This window comes from Dermacentor andersoni, chromosome 2 (assembly GCF_023375885.2).
Source record: "Dermacentor andersoni chromosome 2, qqDerAnde1_hic_scaffold, whole genome shotgun sequence".
Classification (NCBI taxonomy): domain Eukaryota; kingdom Metazoa; phylum Arthropoda; class Arachnida; order Ixodida; family Ixodidae; genus Dermacentor; species Dermacentor andersoni.
In genome coordinates this window covers 178,369,907-178,397,008 of record NC_092815.1, presented here as the reverse complement: position 1 = coordinate 178,397,008, position 27,102 = coordinate 178,369,907, and the positions used below count along the sequence as shown (strand labels likewise).

The following is a 27,102-nucleotide window of genomic DNA, read 5'->3' as shown; positions in this document are numbered from 1 at the left end:
GATTATTAAACTTTATTTGTCTTCAGTGTCGGGCCGGCTTACTCGCACACAGGATGTTTTTTTTTTAATAAGGTTATGGCCAACGCTGCATACACACCACACATACTTGAGAAATGGCACCAACCCAGACAAGCTACGACTGCGAACACTTATACCCGATGCACACATTGCCAGGAGTCATGCAGAGCAGACTTGCAACACCTCATTTGGAGCTGTGCAGCTTTTTCACAAGGGAGATCCAACATTCAACATTTACTACACGGATACATTAGAACACTAAGAATTGGAATATAAACTAACCCGGAAACAAGGAAAGCCATTGCGACATATGGCAGACAAAGTGGCCTGTTTCGAGCAGTGTAGAAGGGGTCGATCAGCCCATGCGAGAGCGGCGGGACTGAACATGCACCTGAGCCTGCATAAAGCGGAAGATCAAAGACTCAGATGAAGATGTGCCTCAGCCAACAATCGGGGAACCCACATTCCTTTCCCTCCTAATCCTCAACAGCGGCCTATAGCTGTCCCCTTCCTTAAAGGCTTTATTTATTCATTCATCTGTCTTCATTGGCGTAAATTTGAACACACTCTGTACTTTTTTTGAACGCAGCCATCAATAAGCACCTGCGAACGCACATAATCGGCGCTAATTCCGGTGGTTCTGCTTGTCCGTGCTTCCGTGCCGGAATGGTTTCGATACCGCACTTCTGTGCTAGAGCTTCTGTGTTCCAAATACTGGCGTAGAAAAATTTTAATACTGCTCGTATAATTATTTATAACGCACTAATTTCTCCTAAATGGTCAGTTTGTAAAGTGATGAAGTCGTTTAAATATGAAAGGACGAAGTTTAGCCAAATTCGTGTGCTAACCGTCATTCCCATGCTCGATGAACCACCCTGCCTGCTGCTCGCGTAGACACTAGCGCCACAGCTTCCTATAGTAATTGTAAGAAACGCTGTGCTTCATCAACGATGTTTAAACAACAAAAAAATTTTAAACGTCCTTGCGCTTCATTTACCTCCCGCGTCAGTGCATCGCAGCACTTGACATTGATCGAATAGCGGAAGTGTATTTCAAAATCTCAGCTACGGATATCGAGAGATTATACAAAACATTTTTTTTTTACAATCGGCCACTTGGCGAACTTTACAGATAAACTTTGTGTCTCTATACGACGTCCTCAGGGTAACCTTAAATTGCTATTGGGTGGCCGTGAGTCAATTCCGCTAACTACAGACAATGTTTATGGCTCTAGGCTCTTGGAATTTCTTCGATGTTGCTATATGATTCCAGCAAATTGAATCGGCAATCTTCATACGGGCTTCCAGGTCACGATACTGCCTTTGGTGAAAATAGCACCGTCCGCGAACGCCAGCAGCCGTAACCGCACTTTGTTCTGTTCCCTTGTGTTCAAAGCTCTCGGAACACCAATTTCACTATTATTTAGCTCTCCCTACGACAACAATTGTCACTCCCACCCACGAAGCGACGCTTGATGCGTCCTTGAGCGCTCACGTGACATCGGTGTGGTCGAGTTTCCTGGTGCGCTCCTTCGCCAAGCTGCCACGAACCGTTCAAGTTATTGCGATGCTTCGCCACTCTCAAAAACGAATAAATGCGATCACAAAACGCCGCGCGCATCTGCGACATCCATCCACTCACCAGGCGATGCGTCCGCGGTGCTTTAAAATACGCAAAGCCAACAACACAACAACTGCGCACTCGGTGCATTCGAAGCCTCCACGCACGCCGTTTTTTTAGTCACGTCACCGCTGAGCCGTGAGACAAGAAACAGCCAGTTTAACCCACAGCCATGCACAGCTACGATGACGTTTTCGCTGAGTTCCCGTGACCCCGAGCCCACTGACGATGCGCGGAAAGGTAAAGAATTGGAATAGAATCGCGGAATTATCCCCGCCAAGGGTATAGACCTTGTACGGTGAGCAGTCTCAAGAATGCCCAAGTTGTTTGAAAAGCACTGGCGACAAGAATGACGCTGTCGCAAACAACCCCCGTGGTCGGAGCAGTTCGCAAACGTGCATTTTCAGCGCCAGCACACACGCTTATTGCCGCACGAAGCTGCTGTAAGTACATACAATTAACGACGATAACAGGCGCATGGCCGCAACAGCCTTAGAAATCTACCGCTGTAAAGCCTATAATAGAAAGGTTAAAATTAAATATCAGGCCGCTAAGTTCGTCGCATTCAGCTGATAAGTCTGCACACGATAAGATTGCAGCGTAGATGGATGGATGGATGCAAAAATTTATTAGGGTCCTTTAGGGCGCGCACTAGCGCGCAGCGGGCCGTTCCCACGTCGGGACAGAGAGGCCGAGCCTCTCCGCCGCGTCGCGGGCCCGTTGGACAGCCCATAACTGTTCTTCGAGGTTGGGGCTGTGTAGGACCGCATTCCAGCGTGAAGAAGTGTTTCTTTCATCGCCGCGTAAAACGGGACATTGCCAGAGCATGTGAGGTAAGTTCGCTAAGTCATTGCATAAAGCACGTGAATTTGTTGTCTGAATTTCGGGGTACATCTTGTGAAGAAGTAGGGCGTTTGGGCATGCCCCCGTCTGTAGAAGCCTTAGTGTCAAAGCCTGAGGTCTGTTGAGTTTGCAATGTGGGAGGGGGTAAATCCTCCGAGCCAAGTAAAAGTGCTTAGTAATTTCGGTGTACGAGGAAGGAGAGTCCCGATTGTCAGTACCCCCAGCGTCACGCCGCCCGGTAGCTACGCGGTTGATGATCCCTCGCGCAGCTCCGTGTGCCAACTCAATAAGGTTGGGCGGGGCACCCTCGATCTGTCCCATGTGGGCTAGAAACCAGATCAATGTGTGTGGCTTGATCTCCTTGCTTCCTAGTATCCCTAGGGCCAGCTCGGATATGGTTCCTTTGGCAAATGCCCTGATATCGAGTCACTGTAGATTGATGTCCTCTTGTCGTCTAATATGGCCATCGCTATTGAAGCCTGCTCTGCGATCTCAGAGGACGTCGTCCGAATCGAGATTGCATTCGTTATTTGCCTTTCATGATCTACGCTAACTACAGCGAAAGCCTGTCCGCCGGCGTAGCGCGCTGCGTCTACGAAACTGTTCTCCGAAGCCCGTTCACGAGCCTTTTCCAGGAGAGCCTTCGCGCGCGCCCGACGTCTTCCCACGTTGTGTTCTGGATGGACGTTTCATGGGATCGGCGCGACAGTGATGCGGTCCCGCTGCTCTCGAGGGATGCTGCAGAACTTTGTTTTGATTACTGTGGGGGGATCCACGCCCAGCTCCTGTAAGATGTGTCTTCCAGCTTGTGTGGTAGATAGCCTGATGAACTGGGCCCTCTCCTGTGCTTCCGCTATTTCCTCTAGCGTGTTATGCATGCCAAGTTGAACTAAGCGTTTCGTGTGAGTATATATAGGGAGCCCGAGAGCTCTCTTGATTGCCTTCCTGATTAATGCGCTGAGTTTATCCCGCTCCGATCTTTGCCAGTTGTGCATGGCCGCGACGTAAGTGAAATGACACATTACGAACGCATGTACCAATTTCACGAGGTTATCTTCTCCGAGGCCTTTCTGCCGGTTGGCCACTCTTCTGATTAGTCTGGTGGCATTGCAGCGTAGATAGAACGGATATAATTTAAAGCTATGATTACACTGCCTCTGCAGCTTTGCTCTAAGTCTTGTCCAAGTCTACTCACTCACTGCTCGTCGTGGTGGCCGAAATAGCGGCTGTGTGAGCCGTGTTTGTGGCTACTGTGGCAATCACAAACAAACGAGAAGAAGTGCGTCCAATAGCGGGTGCTGCCACGTGAGCAAATATGGCGTCGCCCATGGGTACGATGCTGCAAAAAGTCTATAGGCTCTAAACACGGTAACGTCTCTAAAGGTGCCATTTTCGAGTCTTTATTGACAATCGCGCTGTTCTATGGGAAGGCAAGAGTCACGCGATTTAGGATATTTCAGCTATTTTTGTCACATGCGATGGCATAACGTCACTGTTGTAAAAATTCGCAGCGGATACGTAAACTTATCTCTAGCTTAATCTTAAACTTATCTTAGTCTGCGTTGTTATCCCGTACATATCAAACAACAACAACAACAACAACAAGAACAACAACAACAACAACAACAACAACAACAACAACAACAACAACAACAACAACAACCTAGAACCCTGAGCACTGGACAATTACTAATGGTGAATTCTAGAATACGGAATTCTAACGCGGGAGCGCTAAGGGCCCCGCGTGGAGAAAATGCGGTGCGGTGTCGGCGTCGGCGTCCCCGTGAGCCAGAACTTCCCTATATATTTAAGTATATGTATATGCCACGTAAGGTGCCTCTGTAAGGTGCCTTGTGGTGGTCTCGTGCTGACGATGCCCTCTCGGTGAGCGCATATTTCCCCCCTCATCTTTTAAGAGGTTCAATACATACAAGCATTTGTCTCGCAAACCAGATTTTTTTTCAAGGGAATTTTCCACGTCTCAGTAATTTCTCTCGTCGTATTCGAGTGCTGATTGCCGTGTTATAGTTTGTTTACAAAGCTTTCCCTCAAGTCTAAATATTTTAAGGCAGTTTGTCGTGTGCGTATCATGGCCACGCACGCTTATATCGCCTTCCGTTTCTCTACCACGGTTGCGCTTTAAAACCACGGCGCTGCAAGTTTGCTTCAGAGACTTTCCTTTCCTTCCCACTTCTCCGCCCTTAAACTGGCTCTCTCAACTACTACCCGCAGAGACAAAGCAACAGCGCGCGCATTAGATCCCATAGATGAGATGAATATTTACAATTATTATTAGGGTTATAATTATATTCGAGTGCTGATTGCCGCGCTATCGTTTGCTAACGAAGCTTTCCCTCAAGTCTAAATATTTTAAGGCAGTTTGTCGTGTGCGTATCATGGCTACGCACGCTTATATCGCATTCCGTTTCTCTACCACGGGTGCGCTTTAAAACCACGGCACTGCAGTTTTTGCTTTTCTGTCCTTTCTTCTTCTCCGCCCTTAAACTGGCTCTCTTAACTACTACACGCAGAGACAAAGCAACAGCGCGCGCATGCGATCCCATAGATGAGATGAATATATATATATATATATATATATATATATATATATATATATATATATATAGAAAGCTATCAGTCATAGCTCTCGTAGTATAGCCCTCTGGGACGTTTCCTTTTTTTTTCTTTCGAAAGTAGTCCTATTAGGGTTATTATAATTACACGAAGGTATTTCGCCCTCGTCAGCAGCAGTCCTTGGTATAGTTATTCTGGCGGCTAGCTTCCCACGCTATGCGTGCCGCCATCGCACCTGGTTAAGCTTTTCCTAGACGCTAGAGTTATGCTTTGTCCGCGCAACCTTGAGCGATCGGAAAGCGCGTTTTCCCCTCTTGGCCGGCGGAGAGGGGAGGCTTCGTTCCGGCCGCGAAGCTCTCCACATCTCTGTAAGGTGCCTTGTGGTGGTCTCGTGCTGACGATGCCCTCTCGGTGAGCGCATATTTCCCCCCTCATCTTTTAAGAGGTTCAATACATACAAGCATTTGTCTCGCAAACCAGATTTTTTTTCAAGGGAATTTTCCACGTCTCAGTAATTTCTCTCGTCGTATTCGAGTGCTGATTGCCGTGTTATAGTTTGTTTACGAAGCTTTCACTCAAGTCTAAATATTTTAAGGCAGTTTGTCGTGTGCGTATCATGGCCACGCACGCTTATATCACCTTCCGTTTCTCTACCACGGTTGCGCTTTAAAACCACGGCGCTGCAAGTTTGCTTCAGAGACTTTCCTTTCCTTCCCACTTCTCCGCCCTTAAACTGGCTCTCTCAACTACTACACGCAGAGACAAAGCAACAGCGTGCGCATTAGATCCCATAGATGAGATGAATATTTACAATTATTATTAGGGTTATAATTATATTCGAGTGCTGATTGCCGCGCTATCGTTTGCTAACGAAGCTTTCCCTCAAGTCTAAATATTTTAAGGCAGTTTGTCGTGTGCGTATCATGGCCACGCACGCTTATATCGCCTTCCGTTTCTCTACCACGGGTGCGCTTTAAAACCACGGCGCTGTAATTTTGCTTCAGAGACTTTCCTTCCCTTCCTTCTTCTCCGCCCTTAAACTGGCTCTCTTAACTACTACACTAAGAACAAAGCAACAGCGCGCGCATTAGATCCCATAGATGAGATGAATATTTACAATTAGTATTAGGGTTATAATTATATGCGAGTGCTGATTGCTGTGCTATCGTTTGTTACCGAAGCTTTCCCTCAAGTCTAAATATTTTAAGGCAGTTTGTCGTGTGCGTATCATGGCTACGCACGCTTATATCGCATTCCGTTTCTCTACCACGGGTGCGCTTTAAAACCACGGCGCTGCAGTTTTTGCTTTTCTGTCCTTTCTTCTTCTCCGCCCTTAAACTGGCTCTCTTAACTACTACACGCAGAGACAAAGCAACAGCGCGCGCATGCGATCCCATAGATGAGATGAATATATATATACGTATATATATATATATATATATATATATATATATATATATATATATATATATATATATATATATATATCTATATATATATATAGAAAACCATCAGTCATAGCTCTCGTAGTATAGCCCTCTGGGCCGTTTCCTTTTTTTTCTTTCGAAAGTAGTCCTATTAGGGTTATTATAATTACACGAAGGTATTTCGCCCTCGTCAGCAGCAGTCCTTGGTATAGTTACTCTGGCGGCTAGCTTCCCACGCTATGCGTGCCGCCATCGCACCTGGTTAAGCTTTTCCTAGACGCTAGAGTTATGCTTTGTCCGCGCAACCTTGAGCGATCGGAAAGCGCGTTTTCCCCTCTTGGCCGGCGGAGAGGGGAGGCTTCGTTCCGGCCGCGAAGCTCTCCACATCTCTGTAAGGTGCCTTGTGGTGGTCTCGTGCTGACGATGCCCTCTCGGTGAGCGCATATTTCCCCCCTCATCTTTTAAGAGGTTCAATACATACAAGCATTTGTCTCGCAAACCAGATTTTTTTCAAGGGAATTTCTCTCGTCGTATTTGAGTGCTGATTGCCGTGTTATAGTTTGTTAACGAAGCTTTCCCTCAAGTCTAAATATTTTAAGGCAGTTTTCCTAGCCTCTAAAGCCGCTCGAGTTCGCTCTTCTCCTCGAGCGGCCATTTTTCCTAGAAAGTATGCCTTCCAACCACTCGGCAAAAACCGACTATCGCGGACAACATGAGTCTCTTTCCACGTAAGTGTGAGGCTCGGAGCAGGAGCTGTGGCGCTTGAAGGTAGCCTGGCGCCTGACGAACCAACCGACTGAGCTATCTTTCCGGGCAACATCGAAGGGTCACGAGTTCAAATCACCTGTTATGATCCTTTTTTTTCGCCCCTTTTTCTTTCTTTTCTTTTCTTTCTTTTAATGTCTTTTCCTTTATTTTATCACTGTACGGGAACCCTCCTAAAAAAAATAAAAAAATAAAGATATATATCTTCAAATATGTATGGCCTCACATGTGCAGGTCATAAATACCAGGTTCTCTAGCCGAGTGCCATCCATGCGGTATAACCGAGCTCAGATTGGTCCACCTTGACTGATTAAATAGGGCACCACTGTAGGTTAAATGAGGCGTACAACTCCTGCGGGACCCGCCGTGGTTGCTCAGTGGTTATGGTGTTAGACTGCTGAGCACGAGGTCGCGGGATCGGACCCCGACCACGGCGGCCGCATTTCGATGGGGGCGAAATGCGAAAACACCCGTGTACTTAGAATTAGGTGCACGTTAAAGAACCCCAGGTGGTCGAAATTTTCGGAGTCCTCCACTACGGCGTGCATAATCAGAAAGTGGTTTTGTCACGTAAAACCCCATCAATTAATTTTTAATTTAACTCCTACGGGGACGGTAGAGTATCCGTCTCCAGTGCAAGAGGACCGTGATTCAAATCCCGGTGCCGCGCAATTCTCCACCGGAAAATACAAAAAAAAAAAACCGTGTGTTGAGAAAATTGCACAAACAGGCCTGGAGTGCGGCCTGATCCCGGTGACCAGAACCGGTAACGCACTCTCTCACCAGAGCAGGATTGGCCACCCTGGTGCAGTACTTGGCCACAATCTCCTATATGAATACAACAATCGAACCCCGGCCCTCAGTCCCCAGCAGCCGCGAAGCAACTGACCACGGCGGCGGTCAGATCTGTGACGCTGCAGAGGGTGCTAAGAATACCTGGCTCCGGACAGGGCGCCATTGGAATCTGAACCTGGCAACGTTTAACGTTAGAACGCTATCTAGTGAGGCGAGTCTAGCACTGTTATTGGAGGAATTAGAGTGTAGTAAATGGGATATAATAGGGCTCAGTGAGGTTAGGAGGACAAAAAAAGCATATACAATGCTAAAAAGCGGGCATGTACTGTGTTACCGGGGCTTAGCGGAGAGACGAGAACTAGGAGTCGGATTCCTGATTAATAAGGAAATAGCTGGTAACATACAGGAATTCTATAGCATTAACGAGAGGGTGGCATGTCTTGTTGTGAAACTTAATAAGAGGTACAAAATGAAGGTTGTACAGGTCTACGCTCCTACATCTAGTCATGAATGGGCGACTTCAATGCCAGGGTAGGCAAGAAGCAGGCTGGAGACAAGTCAGTGGGGGAATATGGCATAGGCTCTAGGAATACCAGAGGAGAATTATTAGTAGAGTTTGCAGAACAGAATAATATGCGGATAATGAATACCTTTTTCCGCAAGCGGGTTAGTCGAAAGTGGACGTGGAGGAGCCCGAATGGTGAGACTAGAAATGAAATCGACTTCATACTCTGCGCGAACCCTGGCATCATTCAAGATGTAGACGTGCTCGGCAAGGTACGCTGCAGTGACCACAGGATGGTAAGAACTCGAATTAGCCTAGACTTGAGGAGGGAACGAAAGAAACTGGTACACAAGAAGCCAATCAATGAGTTAGCGGTAAGAGGGAAACTAGAGGAATACCGGATCAAACTACAGAACAGGTATTCGGCTTTAACTCAGGAAGAGGACCTTAGTGTTGAAGCAATGAACGACAATCTCATGGGCATCATTAAGGAGTGCGCAATAGAAGTCGGTGGTAACGCCGTTAGACAGGAAACCAGTAAGCTATCGCAGGAGACGAAAGGTCTGATCAAGAAACGCCAATGTATGAAAGCCTCTAATCCTACAGCTAGAATAGAACTGGCAGAACTTTCTAAGTTAATCAACAAGCGTAAGACAGCGGACATCAGGAACTATAATATGGATAGAATTGAACAGGCTCTCAGGAACGGAGGAAGCCTAAAAACAGTGAAGAAGAAACTAGGAATAGGCAAGAATCAGATGTGTGCGTTAAGAGACAAAGCCGGCAATATCGTTACTAATATGGATGAGATAGTTCAAGTGGCTGAGGAGTTCTATAGAGGTTTATACAGTACCAGTGGCACCCACGACGATAATGGAAGAGAGAATAGCCTAGAGGAATTCGAAATCCCACAGGTAACGCCAGAAGAAGTAAAGAAAGCCTTAGGAGCTATGCAAAGGGGGAAGGCAGCTGGGGAGGATCAGGTAACAGTAGATTTGTTGAAGGATGGTGGTCAGATTGTTCTAGAGAAACTGGCCACCCTGTATACGCAATGCCTCATAACCTCGAGCGTACCGGAATCTTGGAAGAACGCTAACATAATCCTAATCCATAAGAAAGGGGACGCCAAAGACTTGAAAAATTATAGACCGATCAGCTTACTGTCCGTTGCCTACAAAGTATTTACTAAGGTAATCGCAAATAGAATCAGGAACACCTTAGACTTCTGTCAATCAAAGGACCAGGCAGGATTCCGTAAAGGCTACTCAACAATAGACCATATTCACACTATCAATCAAGTGATAGAGAAATGTGCAGAATATAACCAACCCTTATATATAGCTTTCATTGATTACGAGAAAGCGTTTGATTCAGTCGAAACCTCAGCAGTCATGGAGGCATTACGGAATCAGGGTGTAGATGAGCCATATGTAAAAATACTGGAAGATATCTATAGCGGCTCCACAGCCACCGTAGTCCTCCACAAAGAAAGCAACAAAATCCCTATAAAGAAAGGCGTCAGACAGGGAGATACGATATCTCCAATGCTATTCACAGCATGTTTACAGGAGGTATTCAGAGGCCTGGAGTGGGAAGAATTGGGGCTAAAAGTTGATGGAGAATACCTTAGCAACTTGCGATTCGCTGATGATATTGCCTTGCTTAGTAACTCAGGAGACCAATTGCAATGCATGCTCACTGACCTGGAGAGGCAAAGCAGAAGGGTGGGTCTGAAAATTAATCTGCAGAAAACTAAAGTATTGTTTAACAGTCTCGGAAGAGAACAGCAGTTTACGATAGGTAGCGAAGCACTGGAAGTGGTAAGGGAATACATCTACTTAGGGCAGGTAGTGACCATGGATCCGGATCATGAGACTGAAATAACCAGAAGAATAAGAATGGGTTGGGGTGCGTTTGGCAGGCATTCTCAAATCATGAACAGCAGGTTGCCACTATCCCTCAAAAGGAAAGTGTACAACAGCTGTGTGTTACCAGTACTCACATATGGGGCAGAAACCTGGAGGCTTACGAAAAGGGTTCTGCTGAAATTGAGGACGACGCAACGAGCTATGGAAAGAAGAATAATGGGTGTAACGTTAAAGGATAAGAAAAGAGCAGATTGGGTGAGGCAACAAACGCGGGTAAACGACATCTTAGTTGAAATCAAGAAAAAGAAATGGGCATGGGCCGGACATGTAATGAGGAGGGAAGATAACCGATGGTCACTAAGAGTTACGGACTGGATTCCAAGGGCAGGGAAGCGTAACAGGGGGTGGCAGAAAGTTAGGTGGGCGAATGACATTAAGACGTTTGCAGGGACAACATGGCCACAATTAGTACATGACCGGGGTAGTTGGAGAAGTATGGGAGAGGTCTTTGCCCTGCAGTGGGCGTAACTAGGCTGATGATGATGATGATGATGATGATGATGATATGCCACGCGTTGTTCTATGGCATGCGGTATATGCGGGCTATATTGTCACACCATTCTATCAGTGAAGCTGCTCATACCTTGTCTTACAATCTTGACAAAGTTATTCCTCGGAATTTTGAGAATGACAGCCCACAAATAAATTTAATGAAACAAAACACCGACAGCGCATGCCTCCATGTCAAATCTTCTCAGACTTAAATATTAAAAGTACGAAATAATAACATAAACCTGAAAATGATGTAAGGAGCCGCGTTTCTGCCAGAAAGCTCGCCTTCGTGCATGCCGTTCGACGGCAGGGTCTCCCGATAGCCATTACGGTTACATAAGCTGCAGTTGCCGGGAAGCGTGAGAAGCAGTCAGGGATCTTTGAATGCTATCGGCGTTCCGCTCTTAAAGGCGATTCTTAAGCGTCTTTCAAGTTTTTTCGCATAGATTAGCAAATAATATTCTATTCATGTTTGAAATTCGATATATTCGCACGCCGCTGAAATTTTTATTTCCGGACGAACCCAGACATGCAAATATCTAAAGCGATATTATCGAGAAATGTAAGTGACAATGAAGCTGCGTTGAGCTGCAAATGTAATGTTTTTCGTTGTTGCCATAGAATCGCGGCGTGCTTAAATCTTTACCACGAATAAAAAAGAGGAGAAATGACCTGTTTTATCAAATATTTTGTTCATTAAGCACATCGCCAGCGGCCTCTGCCAATGTAGTCTCGTTATCATGGTAGATTTTCTCATGTTGCCTCACTGATGCCATAACCTTCGCAAACGTCGCAATATGAGTGTGCACACCACGACGCCAGTTTTAGTATGCAAGCGCGATTTCACGTTCAATGTAGCGACAAACAGGTTCATTTGAAAGATGTCAGCCTGTCGTGCGAAGTCGAGTGTATCTGCAGTAATCAGAACGGTTCAACTGTATAAATTGCAAGAACCGGAACCGCACAGGCTTCCTAGGTTAGAAGGGCTGATGTACATGCCAGTGTTTTCAGTATTTCCCTCCTCAGCCCTTCATGGGCTGTTGTGATTGTACAATGTATCTGTGTGTGAATTGAGCAAAGGCAATAAAGAAACAATGAAGCAATCGTGGCCTAATAGTTAGAGCATCGGGCTTCGTTTCCATGAGCGTCGGGAGGTTCGATTCCATGAGTCTATTTGGCAAGACAGCAGCAGCAGCCAACAGCCACAGTGAGGGAGGATTCGAAAAAAAATATTCGCTTTAAAATCCCGAACGGGCATTAGCATAGTTATATATCAAGCCATCTTTTATATCAGTTGGTAACATTGCTTTGAGTGGTCAGAAGAAGGCGTGACGACGGTGTAGGGCTAAACGACCGAACAGCAATGGCTTAAGCAAGGCAGTTGTACTTAGCGTTTAGTTCTATTTTGCGTTTAGTTCTACTACACAGGCGAGCCAAGCGGCTAAGCCCGCCTAAGTTCATCGATAAATGCAGGCCCGTCATGACACTGATTTACTGTCATCGGTGTGAATGTACCAAAAAAGAAAGAGGGCAATTTTAGAATGACATATCTTCTATGAAAGGTTCATCCGATCAGCTCAGGTGGCTGTGGGAGTTTATTTTTATTCGCCTGGGCTGCCACGCGGGACGCATTATAGGAATGACATTACATGGAAGCAGGTAGACCCGTTAAATGCAGCTACTGCAGCAGTAACAAAATGCATTGTCCGCGAGTCATCGTTTTTAGTCTTCAGATTGGCCTGTTATTGACTTCGCAGCCATAGATACATTTTCATAGACTGTCTTTGCCCCATTGCACATCCAAAATAGATGACGGGCATCCGCTGCAGACAAAGGAGCACATCACTTCGGACATTGGACATTGTATTTCTTTGAATGACCCCACGTACAAGTTATGGCTGTCATAAAAGCAGAGCGACGAGAGAGAGAGAGAGAGAGAGAGTAAGAGAGAGAGAGAGGGGTGGTTTGATGCGAAAGGAAAGGTTGGCGCTATCTTCTGCTGCCCATGAGTCCGGAGACACATTTTATTCACCAGGGAAAGATTGTGTAAAGGGGGCGCACACGCGCGGTGGAGGGCAGGGGTACAAACGCACCTCCCACCGGATGATAAGTTTTCGGGTAGTGACGACAAAACGAGGTAATTTATTTGTGTCTCGCACTCGCTGTAGGGGCCGTAACGTAAATGGCAGGAAGGAGGCTCAGCACTCGCTAAAACATAATAGAGTTGCTTCACCGATACAGAGGTGAGTAACTAAGAACTTTTTTATTCGCTGATATAACGCTGTGCAATTGAAGAAGTAATTGTGCAACCCCTGGACGCCCAACACCACCACCGTGCACCACTGTGAGGTGCACGGTGGTGCACCACACAGTGGTGCACCACCGTGTGGTGCACCACCAGCCCCTTTTTTAAATAGTCTTGCGCTGGAACGCCCCTATAGAATTCCTAAGGTATAGCGAAAATTAGACAAATTGTGTGACCGGGATAGTTGGTAATTAACTATAAGCAAGAGCTAACGAAAAAACTGAGGTCCGAAACGGGAGACGAACACAAGCTCGGACTTTCAGCTAATATTTTTATTCACACACACACACACACACACACACACACACACACACACACACACACACACACACACACACACACACACACACACACACACACACACACACACACACACACACACACACACACACACACACACACACACACACACACACACACACACACACACACACACACACACACACACACACACACACACACACACACACACACACACACACACACACACACACACACACACACACACACACACACACACACACACACACACACACACACACACACACACACACACACACACACACACACACACACACACACACACACACACACACACACACACACACACACACACACACACACACACACACACACACACACACACACACACACACACACACACACACACACACACACACACACACACACACACACACACACACACACACACACACACACACACACACACACACACACACACACACACACACACACACACACACACACACACACACACACACACACACACACACACACACACACACACACACACACACACACACACACACACACACACACACACACACACACACACACACACACACACACACACACACACACACACACACACACACACACACACACACACACACACACACACACACACACACACACACACACACACACACACACACACACACACACACACACACACACACACACACACACACACACACACACACACACACACACACACACACACACACACACACACACACACACACACACACACACACACACACACACACACACACACACACACACACACACACACACACACACACACACACACACACACACACACACACACACACACACACACACACACACACACACACACACACACACACACACACACACACACACACACACACACACACACACACACACACACACACACACACACACACACACACACACACACACACACACACACACACACACACACACACACACACACACACACACACACACACACACACACACACACACACACACACACACACACACACACACACACACACACACACACACACACACACACACACACACACACACACACACACACACACACACACACACACACACACACACACACACACACACACACACACACACACACACACACACACACACACACACACACACACACACACACACACACACACACACACACACACACACACACACAGAAATTTAAACTTTTATGTTATTTATTTATTTATTTATTTTATTTAAATTTAAACTTTTACGCAATATGTATAATTCTGTCCTGTACTTGGAGTGTCTTAGAAGTGTTGTGGGCTTTGGCTGTTCAAAACATCGGACTTTATATATGCGTACGTGGACTGAACTAATGCCCAGAACTTTGCGACTCATGTACTGTTGGACTGTATACCTTTTATTGATCCGGGTTCTACTGAGTGTTATATTTAGTGTCGCTATTCTCCCTTATTGCGCAAATTTGTTTCGTCTGTCAAGTGACAAGGAGTAGCCGGTGCCACCACATAAAGGCGCCAACCTCTCCTAACATTCACTTCAATAATAAAAAAAAAAGGCACCGAGAACCGTTATCAAATGCCTTGGTGAAATCTAAAAATATGCAGTCAGCTATGAAACGATGATCAAGAATTGTGATCAAGAGTAGCTGCGTTTCACATGAATACGACTTCCTAAAACCGTGCTGGGAGGGATGAAAAAGAAAGTTAAATTCGAAGTAATTCACGTTGTGCCAGAATGGTATGTGCCCTATAATTGTACACGGTATGCTGGGGATAGTGGTACTGGTTTAGTGGTGAGCATTGATTTCCATACTTATGTATAGAAAGGACTCTTCCTATCTTCCAGTCAGTCGGTAAGTCACCCTTGTCTAATGATTGCGGAAATATTTTAAATATTGATTAACATGGGTTATGGCTTACTACTCGTTAGAAACTTAAGAGTTGATACAATCAGCACCAGGCGTATAAGATGACTTAAGGCTCTCGATAACCTTAGCAACGCGGTCTGGGTCGATCAGCACAGGATACATATGCTAAATAGTTAAGACTACAAAGTTCAGACCGATCAATCGGTAGCACACCAGAGAAAGAACTGTAAAGCACATGTTTCAATACATTTGCACATTCGCTGTCAAATACTAATTCATCATCAAAGTTCGTTGCCACAATATTGGATGCATCCGCGGGATCAACAAGGTTAAAAATTGGCTGGGCGGCGTTCTTGCTGCACGGCATCGCCGTGTCTTATTGTATTGGACAACCATTCAAGGTATGCAATATACCATGGTACACAGAGATTGCACTAAATTTTGCGGACCGGAACAAGGCGACCAGTAAGTTCTGTAACCTTGTTTATCAACAGCGCCCAATTTTGTTCAACGGAACGCGAATCCTCTTCTTCGTGTCCGCCACGTATTGGTGCGCTGTTACTTATAATTTTAAATCGAACCTTGTGAGCGGCCTTCAACGAGCCATAGACAGTCGTGAAAACTTCGTAGGTTGTTGCTAATTCAACTATCATGAGTAGATAAAAACTGCGCAAGAAAAAAAAAGAACAAAACGAAACAGAAACAAAATGAGGTACATTTATAACATGAGTGAATGTTTTCTTATCGTAAATGTTTAATGCCACTGAATACATCCGGTATCAAGAAGTAAGCGCCGAGCCATCCAAACGAAGTCAAGGAAAAGCCAGGACTAAAACGCCACACCCATCGTCCGTGTCAGTTCTCATGGGACAGTTCAGATTTCGTGGGACAGCTCATGCCTTCGCTCGAGGGCCCGGCCATAAACTCTTACGAGGAATGAATCTGCCAGGTGCAACGAAAGCACGCACGTGGCGCTAGTGCTCCTCCAGTGCTCCTGGAAGAAGGCGCTTCTGAATCCCATATTAGGACATTCTTGCCACCGTACAAGTGAAGTAGCCCTCTCCTCCCATTTCCATACCCATATCCCTTCTGGAGTAGGCCACAAGCCATCTTGCCCCAAATAAAAGAAAATATTAATTAAGAGTCGACTTTTCTCTCTGGAGTAGCCCAGAACAGTGCGCAGGGAAGTGAGGTAGCGTTATTTCAACAGCACGCAAACGTTCCACTGATAGGTGTCATAACATGGCAAAATGTTAAGTCCAATTGAAGCCGCGAATCTAGCCTTCGCGAACCAAAGGTACCTGCCCCATTTATTTGGGTTGACGCAGCTCTGCCGCACGAACATCACCTATTCATACCTGGCTATTCATTGTGGGAACAACTGCACCTTAAGCGTACAATGTCCATGCTCTGCTTCAGGCGTCATATGCTGCGAATCTTCCACCACGCAGCTGCTTGTAAGCTAAGTATAAAGCCCCGGCTCCACGCACGTAAATGACCCATGCACGTAAGTTGGATTATGGAATGCCAACATAGCCTCATATGGAACCGAACGTGTGTCCTTGTGGTCAGTGAGATTATGCAACGGTCTCCGAGCCTCTACGGCAGCCAACTTATCCAGTGTCTGTGCAGCGCTTGCACCACTATGCTGTATGTAGCTAGCCAGTGTAGTCTCGATTACCAGTAAGTCATCCCGTGCCGCCTAATCTGTGCAGTCTAATTCCAGTGCCAACCAACTACTGACAGTGCGTTCTCGGGCGGTGACCCTTGTGATCGGCCGTCCACCACCGCGACAACCGCCGGTCATGGATACCGCGATGATGGGGAACGAGCCGACGGCCTCGTCAAAATTGTTCTCAAATGGTATGATTTATGGCCACCAGTGGAGCACCGCTGTCAGGAGAGGCTTGGGCAATTAGCGTGGCGAGTCGGTCACCTGTCATCCACCCAAACTGGTGCGTCCACGCCGGAGACGTGGTCAGTGTGCTATCCCCCATGGCCTATTTGTGCCCAGTGATGTGCGTGTATTCTGGACAAAGCTCCCTTGGGAGGGAAAGGGCAACGAACCTCCGCATTGGTGGGACCTGATGTCATCCGTCTCCGGACGCCGGATTGGGGGAAGGCGCCTGAACAATGAGAACGAAGGGGATAAAAAGAGCGACGAACGCCTGGAGTCGGAGGCTGCTACAATTTCTTCATCAACTTTGTCTGTACTCCTTTGAAACTCTTGTAAACATGTAATATAAACGTGTGTAAAACGTCCTGGATACCGGGCCCAGCACCGCGTTCCCTTACTTCTCCACGGTAAAGGATATTCCAGATCTTCGTACCCTAAAGTCGCAACACCCTGAACGGGATTTTGAATATATATGCTCGACGCGTGCACTTATGCTTTGCTGCCCTGCCTGGTTGGCAGCTGGAAACAAGAGACTCTTATCGAAGGCTGTGATAAGATTACGTCATGTCAACAAATGCTCTCGTTACAACTCGGCGCTGTTGCTTCCTGTTTAGCGGGAGCCCCAAGGTCAGTCGTGCGTTTCAATTTCGTTCTAGGTTTCCGGAAGGACAAAACAAGAAAGAAAAAAAAAAGAAGAACGAGACACAAAAACCAACAGCAGCTTTGCGTTCTCGCCGCGTATCTCACAACTCTTTTGTCAGCAGTCAGATTGCAAGCATTTATCTTTCTTTTTACTCTTTTTCGGCTTTTCTTACTTACAAAACGAGTTTGGGGTTGGAGGCTTCACGCACTGCAAACAGAACGGTCTGGCGTGAAACGACTGCAAGATAGCGCTTCCTTAAACACTCGCGTGCCTCTGTACAGAGCAAGGGAAAGCTGTCGTTATCGGATGACGTAGTATGCGTGCCAGTTTCTCGCTATCTCAAACGGCCGCCGGTGTAAAATGTTCTTGTAGACCCGGTGCCCAGCAAGATTGCTATTCGTCCTGGAGAGCTGAGCGACCAAACTTTTTTTCCTCGCGCCACCTTTCACCATCGAAAAAAAACCGGTACGTCATTGCAAACCCTTTTCACAGCACTAAAGAGAACGAACTGAACTAGGTAACAAGTGTTGCATGCGAGCTTTGCACGATGATATGGGGAAGTTAGGGTCCCATTAAGTGGCCAGAATAGCCAACTGGCATTAAAATTGAGAGTATGGTGGTGTAGTTGTGCTTTTGACTGAAGCATGATATCTAAGAAAAGAAACAAAAATCACAGGACAGTTACGAGCGTGTAACGCGAATGTTTAAGCGTTAGGGGCTGTGGGTAGCTGTGGTTGGCTTGGCGTTTTCGCTCCCGTTTTCGAGCTCACGCAATCGCTTGGGGGTTTAAAGGTTCCGCTTGTTCCACGACATTTTAGTGCAAAGGATATTTGGTAGCATTTTGGTTGAGACTACTACGCTCGTCTCCGATGCTCAAACGCTCGCCGGCTTTCTAAGAAAATACTCGCGCAGCCGAAGGTGGTATGGCGACGATGGCAAGACAACGCGATGATTATTCTGAAATGAAGAAGATAGTAGGGTAGAAACTTGGGCCGGTTGCTGTAGAATAATTCAAATTCTGGAAGACCAGGGCTTAGACGAAATACACAGGAAATAACGACATCATACACAGCGTCCGTGTTGTTTCCTTGGGAATGTGTAAATCCCGAAGCAACAGGCAATAAATTCATACGGTTGCTAGTCAGCGCTATGTGTGTGTCGTTCTTCTCTGCGTGTTTCGTCTAAGCGTTGGTCTTCCAGAATTTGAACTGCCAAGATAGTTTGATGACGACAGAGTGCGACGACATCATGAGGACAACGGCACAACGACGAGTGTGTGACGACGACGGCACGGCGAGAATCGCATAACCAAGCTCGAATGACGACAATGTGATGACCATGACGGCATCACTAAGACGGCATGAAAACGATAGCACGACAATGACAGTATTATTACGACGATCACAGGACAATGCCGACATAATCGCGATCGAATGACGATGGCATGATAGCGGTGGAATGACGAAGCAGTAAAGACGTTGACGAAACTACGAAGACAGTATGACCACGACGGTATGACGACGACAATGGGGTCACGATGAGTGTATGACGACGATGGGGGAACGACGGCGGTATGACTATGACTGTATGGCGACCATAAGGTTTCTCACCATAGTACCTAGAGGGAAATCTGGCGCTGCTGCGCTGTGGCATGCATGGGAATGCCGGTATATTGTGTCTTCGGATTGGCATCGTTCTCAGAGAGCCAGGCAAGCACCGTTCCGTCAGTCACAATGATTCATTTTCTACTAAAACTGCACGCGAGAAGCTGTTTTAGCTTTATTATGCACAAAAGCATGTTTTGTTTAACTATGAGAACTTCTTATTGCATTTACCATTATATAAAACGTAAAAAGCATCAGCGGGCCGCTAAAGTTGGAGGACAGGCGACGAGATTCGTGCTCGCTTTGGAACAGTTTGTCGTCTGCTCTTGCTTTTCTTCGCTTGGTCATGCATTGTAGGTGAGCACAGATGTAATATGCATGAACGGAAACATTTTATGAAGATCTTACTTTAAGAGCGCGTTATTTGTGTAGGCATATCCATGTGTTAGACGAAGCCTCTTACAACACCAGCCAACACAAGCCTCGCAAACAGATATACCGTCATTCCCATGACGACACGGCGCCCTTAAGAAACTCCCATGGATTGTGGCGCCAGATTTCTCTCTAGGTGTTATAGTGAGACTGTTTTATTGAGAGCGCCGCCATTTTGCGATCAAAGCGCCATCTCTCGTCTGGCCCCATGCTGGTACGTGGGATCACACTTGAGGTTGCACGGCGAACGTGCTGTTGACGACGAGTGGCACGTTTTCGCGCTTTCCCGAGAGGTGTCAACAAGCTGTTTGGATTGGGAAACTTCTTGGCATGTCGTCACTAAGCTTTTTGCTTCGACATAGCCGCAATATCGAACGGCAACAGGCCTAGAGGTGCCCTAGCTCTGCCCACGATAGGAATAGGAGGCGAGTCAAGTCTGATCATTGTCGATACGTAACGCGTACATGTAACGTGTTATTATTGTACGTCTAGCCTTGAACTTTATTAAGTTTTCACCCGATCCGGCGACGTATAACAATCAGAGGTGTCTCCATGTGTCATGCGGTGTGCCGCACCAGCGTACATCCCGATTCAGGTAACTGTGAAGCTCCGAGTAAACACGTTTTGCTAGCTCTTGTGCTCCTAAATATTTGGGGTACGATTTTCTTAACATTGTTTATCTGGCACCCGGGCATCAAACTCTACAAAATAAAGAACTGTAAGATAACTCGATCGAAAGGGCTGTTAACATGAATAAAATGAGGTTACGATAGTGGCCTCGAATATGCCACGATCAACCAGATGCACTCGACGCGTTGAAAGATCATGTACACTCTTAAGTCTCTAATTGTGCCTGTGCGTGCAAGGGCACCTCGCTTACTCAATAGAGCTGAAATACGAACACCTACTCTTTGCAACAGCAACTTCATTTTTTGCAGTAATACAGCGTGCTATGAGCGGCGTCGACAGCTTGCCGGCAAGATTCAGAAGCACGGGAGGGTCCATATGTGAACTAGGGTCGGCCGGCACGCGGTAGGCATGGCTTTGGTTATAGAACGGAAAAGAACACACCATTTCTTAGTCGGCACGTACTGCTTTTATAATACGTCCTCCGTCAACTTACACCAGAACGTTGGTTGCCTAGCATGATAATCTTAGAAAACGTTTGAACAGAATAAGTTTGTTGTGCGTGCGCGAAGAAAAAGTTAACTTCATCCATTTGCAATAGTTGACCGACTCGAATACGCACCTTTCTTTCATATCCTAGTTTGATCATGGGAAGCCGAACTACGAGTTCGTCGCCGAGCACTCACTGGGAACAACACCTTCCGAACATGCACGCGATGGCATCAAGTCCTCTCTGTTTATGCTGACGCTTCTCTGCTATAGCATCGGCGGTGTCCACGAAGTCGCCGCGGCTGAAGATGCACTTCGCCCTTGCTTCCCGAAGTTATTTTTGCAGCCGAATACAGCAGAGTGGTAGCCAGTTGGCCTTGAGTCATCTGACGTCGCAGAAATCCCAGACGGAAGGCGTTAGAATCGCGCTAATTCGCTGTTAAACCGCTACCTTTGCAGTCTGCCGCTGGGAGAAAAGGGAATCCGCACATATCTGTGCGAGGAGGAGAGCAGCGCGGCGCGCTGGTTCGAGGCTACGTTCCTCCTCGCCGATAAAACGGTCTATATGATGGCGATGGCGAGATCGCGGCGTGAAGATGACTGTGTGACGAGAAGCGGATGACCACGATTGCGTGAGATGGCGTTACGACGACTGTATGACGACGATGACGTGACGAGGATGGCACATATCCAGGATCATGACGTCATACCCAGTGGCGCATACTGAGTGGCACACACCTACGGGAACTGTAGACTGCACTATCTGCGGGATCGGTCCGCCACTGCGGACGGCGCCAACGACGCAAAAATGAGCGTAAAGCTAAGAAAAGTCGACGCTTTAAACGTTTCCGTTTCGAATGCTAAAAGAAGTGAGAAAATAGAAAAGTGCAGCTCCACCCTTTCGGGAGCAAACTCACGAAATCCGCAGTAGTGTGGTATAAATTTACCAGATGTTATTTCCCTTATTTCATCGACGTTGTGAACAACAGCAAAGAAAAACAGTTATCCTTCAAATAGTAGCCGTGCAATCTATCCAGTTTCTTGTCTAACTTAACTGCATCACCTTCGGTCGGTACCCATCGCGACGAGGGCAGATATACTCTTGAAAAGTAAACGATCAATGTATTCTTTCAGCACTAACCAGTGGGGCATAACTTGGAAGATAGATAAGAAACGAGAGGTAATTTAGTAGTGCATAACGAGTGATGGGACGAAAAGTAATAAAATTGAGGCAGAAAGATGGCAGCATGGGTTAGAGAGAAAACGCAGCAGAATATATTCTAATTGAGACTAAGAGGGAAAAGTGGAGTTAGTCAGGTCATGTAACGCTTACACAAGACAATCGGTGGTCTTAGGAGTTACAGAACAGACGCCAAGGGAAGAGAAAGTGCATACAAGGGCTGAATGAAAAGGATTAGATGGTGTGTCGCGAATCCTGATACACCGCTCAGGACTATAAATTCACAGGCGTAAGAAGGAGTCGGCTGATGGGTACTTGGAGATCGCTAGGCGAGCCCTTTGGTCCTGCAATGAGTATGCAAAAATTAGGCGGATGATGATCACAATGATGTGATGACGTGCTTCGTGTTATGGTGAAAGCGCCACCTTGAAGACCCCTGTGAAATGCCAGTGATGATTAAAATCCTGCTTCAAGCACTTCGCAATTCTTTCACAATGAACTGAAACGTACGATATGTGCACTGTTTGGCAGTTTCGCTCCTGCTCCAAACAGGTAGGGTATCTGATGCCACGACGCTCGACTTAGTACGTATGTGAACCTGTGATAGCAAAGATACTCACAAGCGCTTGGCGCTGTCCTTCAGACTTACGGGCATCACTTACCGGAAAAGTTGACAATAGGTATCTCATACCCTGTGCACCATTAACTTGTTAACGTCTGCTACAGGACAAATGCTTGTTCATAATTAGTCAAATTATCCTTGCGCCTACTAAGGCGCTCGGTATACGACCCGCGTACCTGCCGTGGCTGCTTAGTGGTTATGGTGTTGGGCTGTTAAGCATGAGGTAGCGGGATCGAATCCAGGCCACGGCGGCAGCGCTTCGATTGGGGCGAAATGCGAAAACACCCGTGTACTTAGGTTTAAGCGCACGTTAAATAGCCCCAGGTGGTCCAAATTTCCAGAGTCCCCCACTACTTCGTGCCTCATAATCAGATCGCGTATTTGGCACTTAAAACATTATAACTATTTTTTTAATACGACCCACGAGTTCCCTTATTTCATCACTTCACAGAATTATCTCCGCGCCGTATTTGCTACCGCTTGTACGAATGCTACGGCACAAAGGCGTGCAGGGAATCTTGCCTACGTGCTCTTCAGGCAGAAAACGTGTGCACAAGGCCAGGGTTTCAAATATATAACGATTTATGATGCCCTTCGTGGTAAACGTGAACACGAAACCACAATATTGAAAATTTCATGAAGCATTGCTCTGCAATAATGGGGCTACGCAAGCTATAGCTGAGGTTCCCACCACTACAGGCTGCACGTTTCGACGTAGTATTTGAGCTTTCCCGCAGTTGCCGCATCGCGAACAACGTCTCGTGGGTAGATTTATACTCGGCGTCGAAAGTTTACGAACCACTGCGGGACCTGAAGAAGCTTTGAATTTCCGAGCCGTTAGCGACCGTGTATCCAAGCATAACCATGCAACAATATGTTGTTCGCATCTAAAAATGCCGACTGTGTGCCCAGGCTGCTGAGACGTTCATCTTTTTACCAGATTCCGCGCTCCGTAAACGCTTGAAGCCGGCTGCATGTTGTAACACTTGTGTGTGGGTTTATTCCTAATCCCATGACCAATCGGTTCACGATCAAGCGACTAACCGATTACACGCATCTGACATCAACAAATAAACAGATAGGAGCGATGCGCCTGATACAGTGCGGAAGAGAAGAATCTCGGATGGTCAGCAGACTTGGGTGACTAAAAAAAAGAAAAGAGGCGCGGGCGAGTACGAATGGTTATTTCAAGTAGGCTGCGATACCAAGAAGCCACTCGCTCTTTCATTCCAGCCCACGGTAAGTTGGAGTTACTTTGAGTGCATCGACCTGTCCTGCGGTGACCGTGGACACATAGCACACTATCGCCAGTTAGCTACTGTCTTGGGGATCGTCCTGCCCGCTCCTCCTAGAGTCGGTGCCTAGTTTGCCCGCCAAGGTCCAGCGTCGCGTGAGAGAAACGGAAGGCACAACCCGCCGAAGTCGCAGCCAGATATCGTCGCAAAAGCGAAGGCGCAGTTCAGCGATCACAGAAAGCGAGAGGCCATGAAATGCAGACAATGAATCAGAATATTCATGTCAGAGGGAAGTATCAGATAACAGAGATATATACACAGGAGGCCCCGCAGTTAAAAACTGAATTGGAGCCTCCTGTGCGTCGTGACAAGATTTATTCAAACAAAATATCAGTGACGACACTTGAAACTTGATACAGCTATTAAACCCTAATAAATACTATAATAGACAAACGCGCAAAATACAACGTATCCTGTGAATAAATCGTTAGTAGTAAGAAACTTCACAGGCGCAATATTTCAGTAACCCGGAAAAACAGGCGCGAACATGGTGGCAAGGAAACAAAATAAAGATGCCACCAATGAAGATTTATCACACAATAAGAAGGGTATAAATTATTGGTAGGTTAAACTTAGTTTGATGTAGGTAAAAAAATATTTTAGTTCTACTTGAAATCTCTGATTTTTCTGCAATTTTAAGGAAAATAATAGTGCGTTGCCGATTGATAAGGCTTTAATATAAACCTACTGTTTGCTGTGAGGTTTGGGATGCAAACGCTCTGTAACATGAATACTCTGTGTTAATCTTGTATTGATAGCATCAATGACACGTGTTTCTGAGATAATGACCACTGGAACGTATTTGCACGTAACAACTGATTCGCGCTGGTGTCACGTGAAAAATAGCGGAACGATTCGTTCAATGTTGGATTGCTTGCATACTGACATTAGGTGACTACTATATATATGTATTGCTTGATGATATTATGTTGCACTTAGTTTGGGAGTGAACAAAGACATAATGAAGCGGCATGAGAGTTGATAGCGAGAAGCATGAACTATCTTTTATTAAAGCACGTACTCCGTATGCCATTTTTATGGTAGCTGTATTTGAAGGTAAAATTTAAATTGACAGTCAAATTACACTGTTAACACAATGATCACTGAACTTTGCGTACATTCTGCAATACAATGCGTCAGAACCTATATGCCAGACTACATCAGCCCATCGGGAGCAAGGCGTAGAGACAAAAAAGCCCGAGTTCGAACACGCACACTATCGAGAAGCTGAGGCGAGAAGACATGTAGCCCGACACATTGAGTGAGACACACAGTTCTGCACGACCTACACAAAGTTTAACGATGCGTGGCGTTAGGTACGAAACGAAGGCGGTGGGTCTCCAACAAAACAACTTGTATGACGGGACGATGAACGGCCAAGGACTGGCCGCAGCGATTTGCACAGCGTCTGGAGAAGCAGCGCTCTGCCGCGAGGGTCCAACGTCCTCTGGACCTCTCTGGTACAAGCCATAATCGGGCCATGCGACCGGCGGTCGCAAGACACGGCGTCACTTCGTCATCTTTGTCGGTGGCTATAGCGCGTCGACCGTATAACGGTCACTGGCAGCTGCTACTGAATTTCTTGGCACGAACAAATAAAGCATTAACGCTACTGCCCGAGTATTCTTTCGCGAGTTGTGGCAAAAAAAAAAAAATGTTTTTCTTCTGCCTTTCTGCAGGAGGTATCTGCAATGGACGCTACGAGCCGGATCGAGGTCCGCGCGGTCGTCGACGAGGCGGTCGCATATCGAGCCGAGGCTCTGCACGCCGTGGGTCGCTTCCTGTGGGAGAACCCGGAGACGCGCTTTGAGGAGCACAAGGCACACGACACGCTGTGCGCCTTCCTTGAGAGCGAGGGTTTCGACGTGCGGCGACATCACGTCCTGGGCACGGCCTTCCGCGCGGAGTACGGGGGTAAAGTACGACACTTGGCGACGTACCCTTACCAGACCACAATACCGTCCCTATAAAGTTAAACCAGAACAAGTCGAAAACCACCCACAGATGCGCGGTAGAGTGTATAAGCGCGACTGTACGAGGACGTAGGAAGAAACAGATACACAGACACAGCGCTTCACTTTGAACTATAGTTTTTATTTTCGCACGCATCGATAAATATATATCGTACGAGCGGAAACAAACTAACAGCAAAAAAGAACATTCAGTGGTGAGTTTCGATAAACCGTACACGTGTGCAAGACATGGGGAAAACATGTACTGCAGTGGTCACAAAGATAAACCGAGGAATCGTATCTTCATTTCAGATAGCGATACCGAAGGCTTGCTTACGCACTTTTCCTCTAATTTTGCAATCTCGTAGGCCTCCACAATCTCCCTCGTCATCCTGCTATGAGCACTATACAAAATGGATGTACTTTCAAACATGGGCTTGCAGGAACAATCTCGGCAGAGAATACACAAATGACCCGAGACTACCCTAGTGATGTTATATCGACGCTCTTTTAATCTCTCATTGATGCACATGCAGGTTTGACCAACATACGTTCTTCCGCATGAAAGTGGAATGACATAGACAACGTTATGAGTACAGGTTACGAATTGTTTGCGATGTTGAGTAGAACATGCGTGCCTTTTGTTATTCTCTGTGTTAACCTGTTTACATAGCTTCTGTAGACGCTAAGGGGCAGAGAAAACCACGTCCACCTTCGATTTTTGCCGCTATTCTTCTGAGATTATGTTAAATGTAATGAATGTATGGTACCATAGCAACTTTCTTTGCTCTAGCATTGGCACTGTTTCCATTCGACGCGCTTTTGCACTTCCTGCTTAAGCCCTCCGCGACAGAGGCGAGCATACGCATCGGGTAACCAGAATCTGCCAGGCGCTTGG

At 46.6% G+C, this 27,102-nt stretch overlaps 1 protein-coding gene across 1 annotated transcript in view; it reads left to right on the top strand.

Annotated features, from left to right (window-relative positions):
• Positions 1-18,341: 18,341 nt before the first annotated feature.
• LOC126540385 (peptidase M20 domain-containing protein 2-like) overlaps positions 18,342-27,102 on the top strand; it is a 30,410-nt gene continuing 21,649 nt past the window's right edge. The window contains exons 1-2 of the mRNA XM_072286597.1: positions 18,342-18,468; positions 25,932-26,166. Of these exons, the coding sequence (XP_072142698.1) occupies positions 25,944-26,166 (223 nt within the window). The 5' untranslated portion in view covers positions 18,342-18,468; positions 25,932-25,943. The remainder of the gene's footprint in view (positions 18,469-25,931; positions 26,167-27,102) is intronic.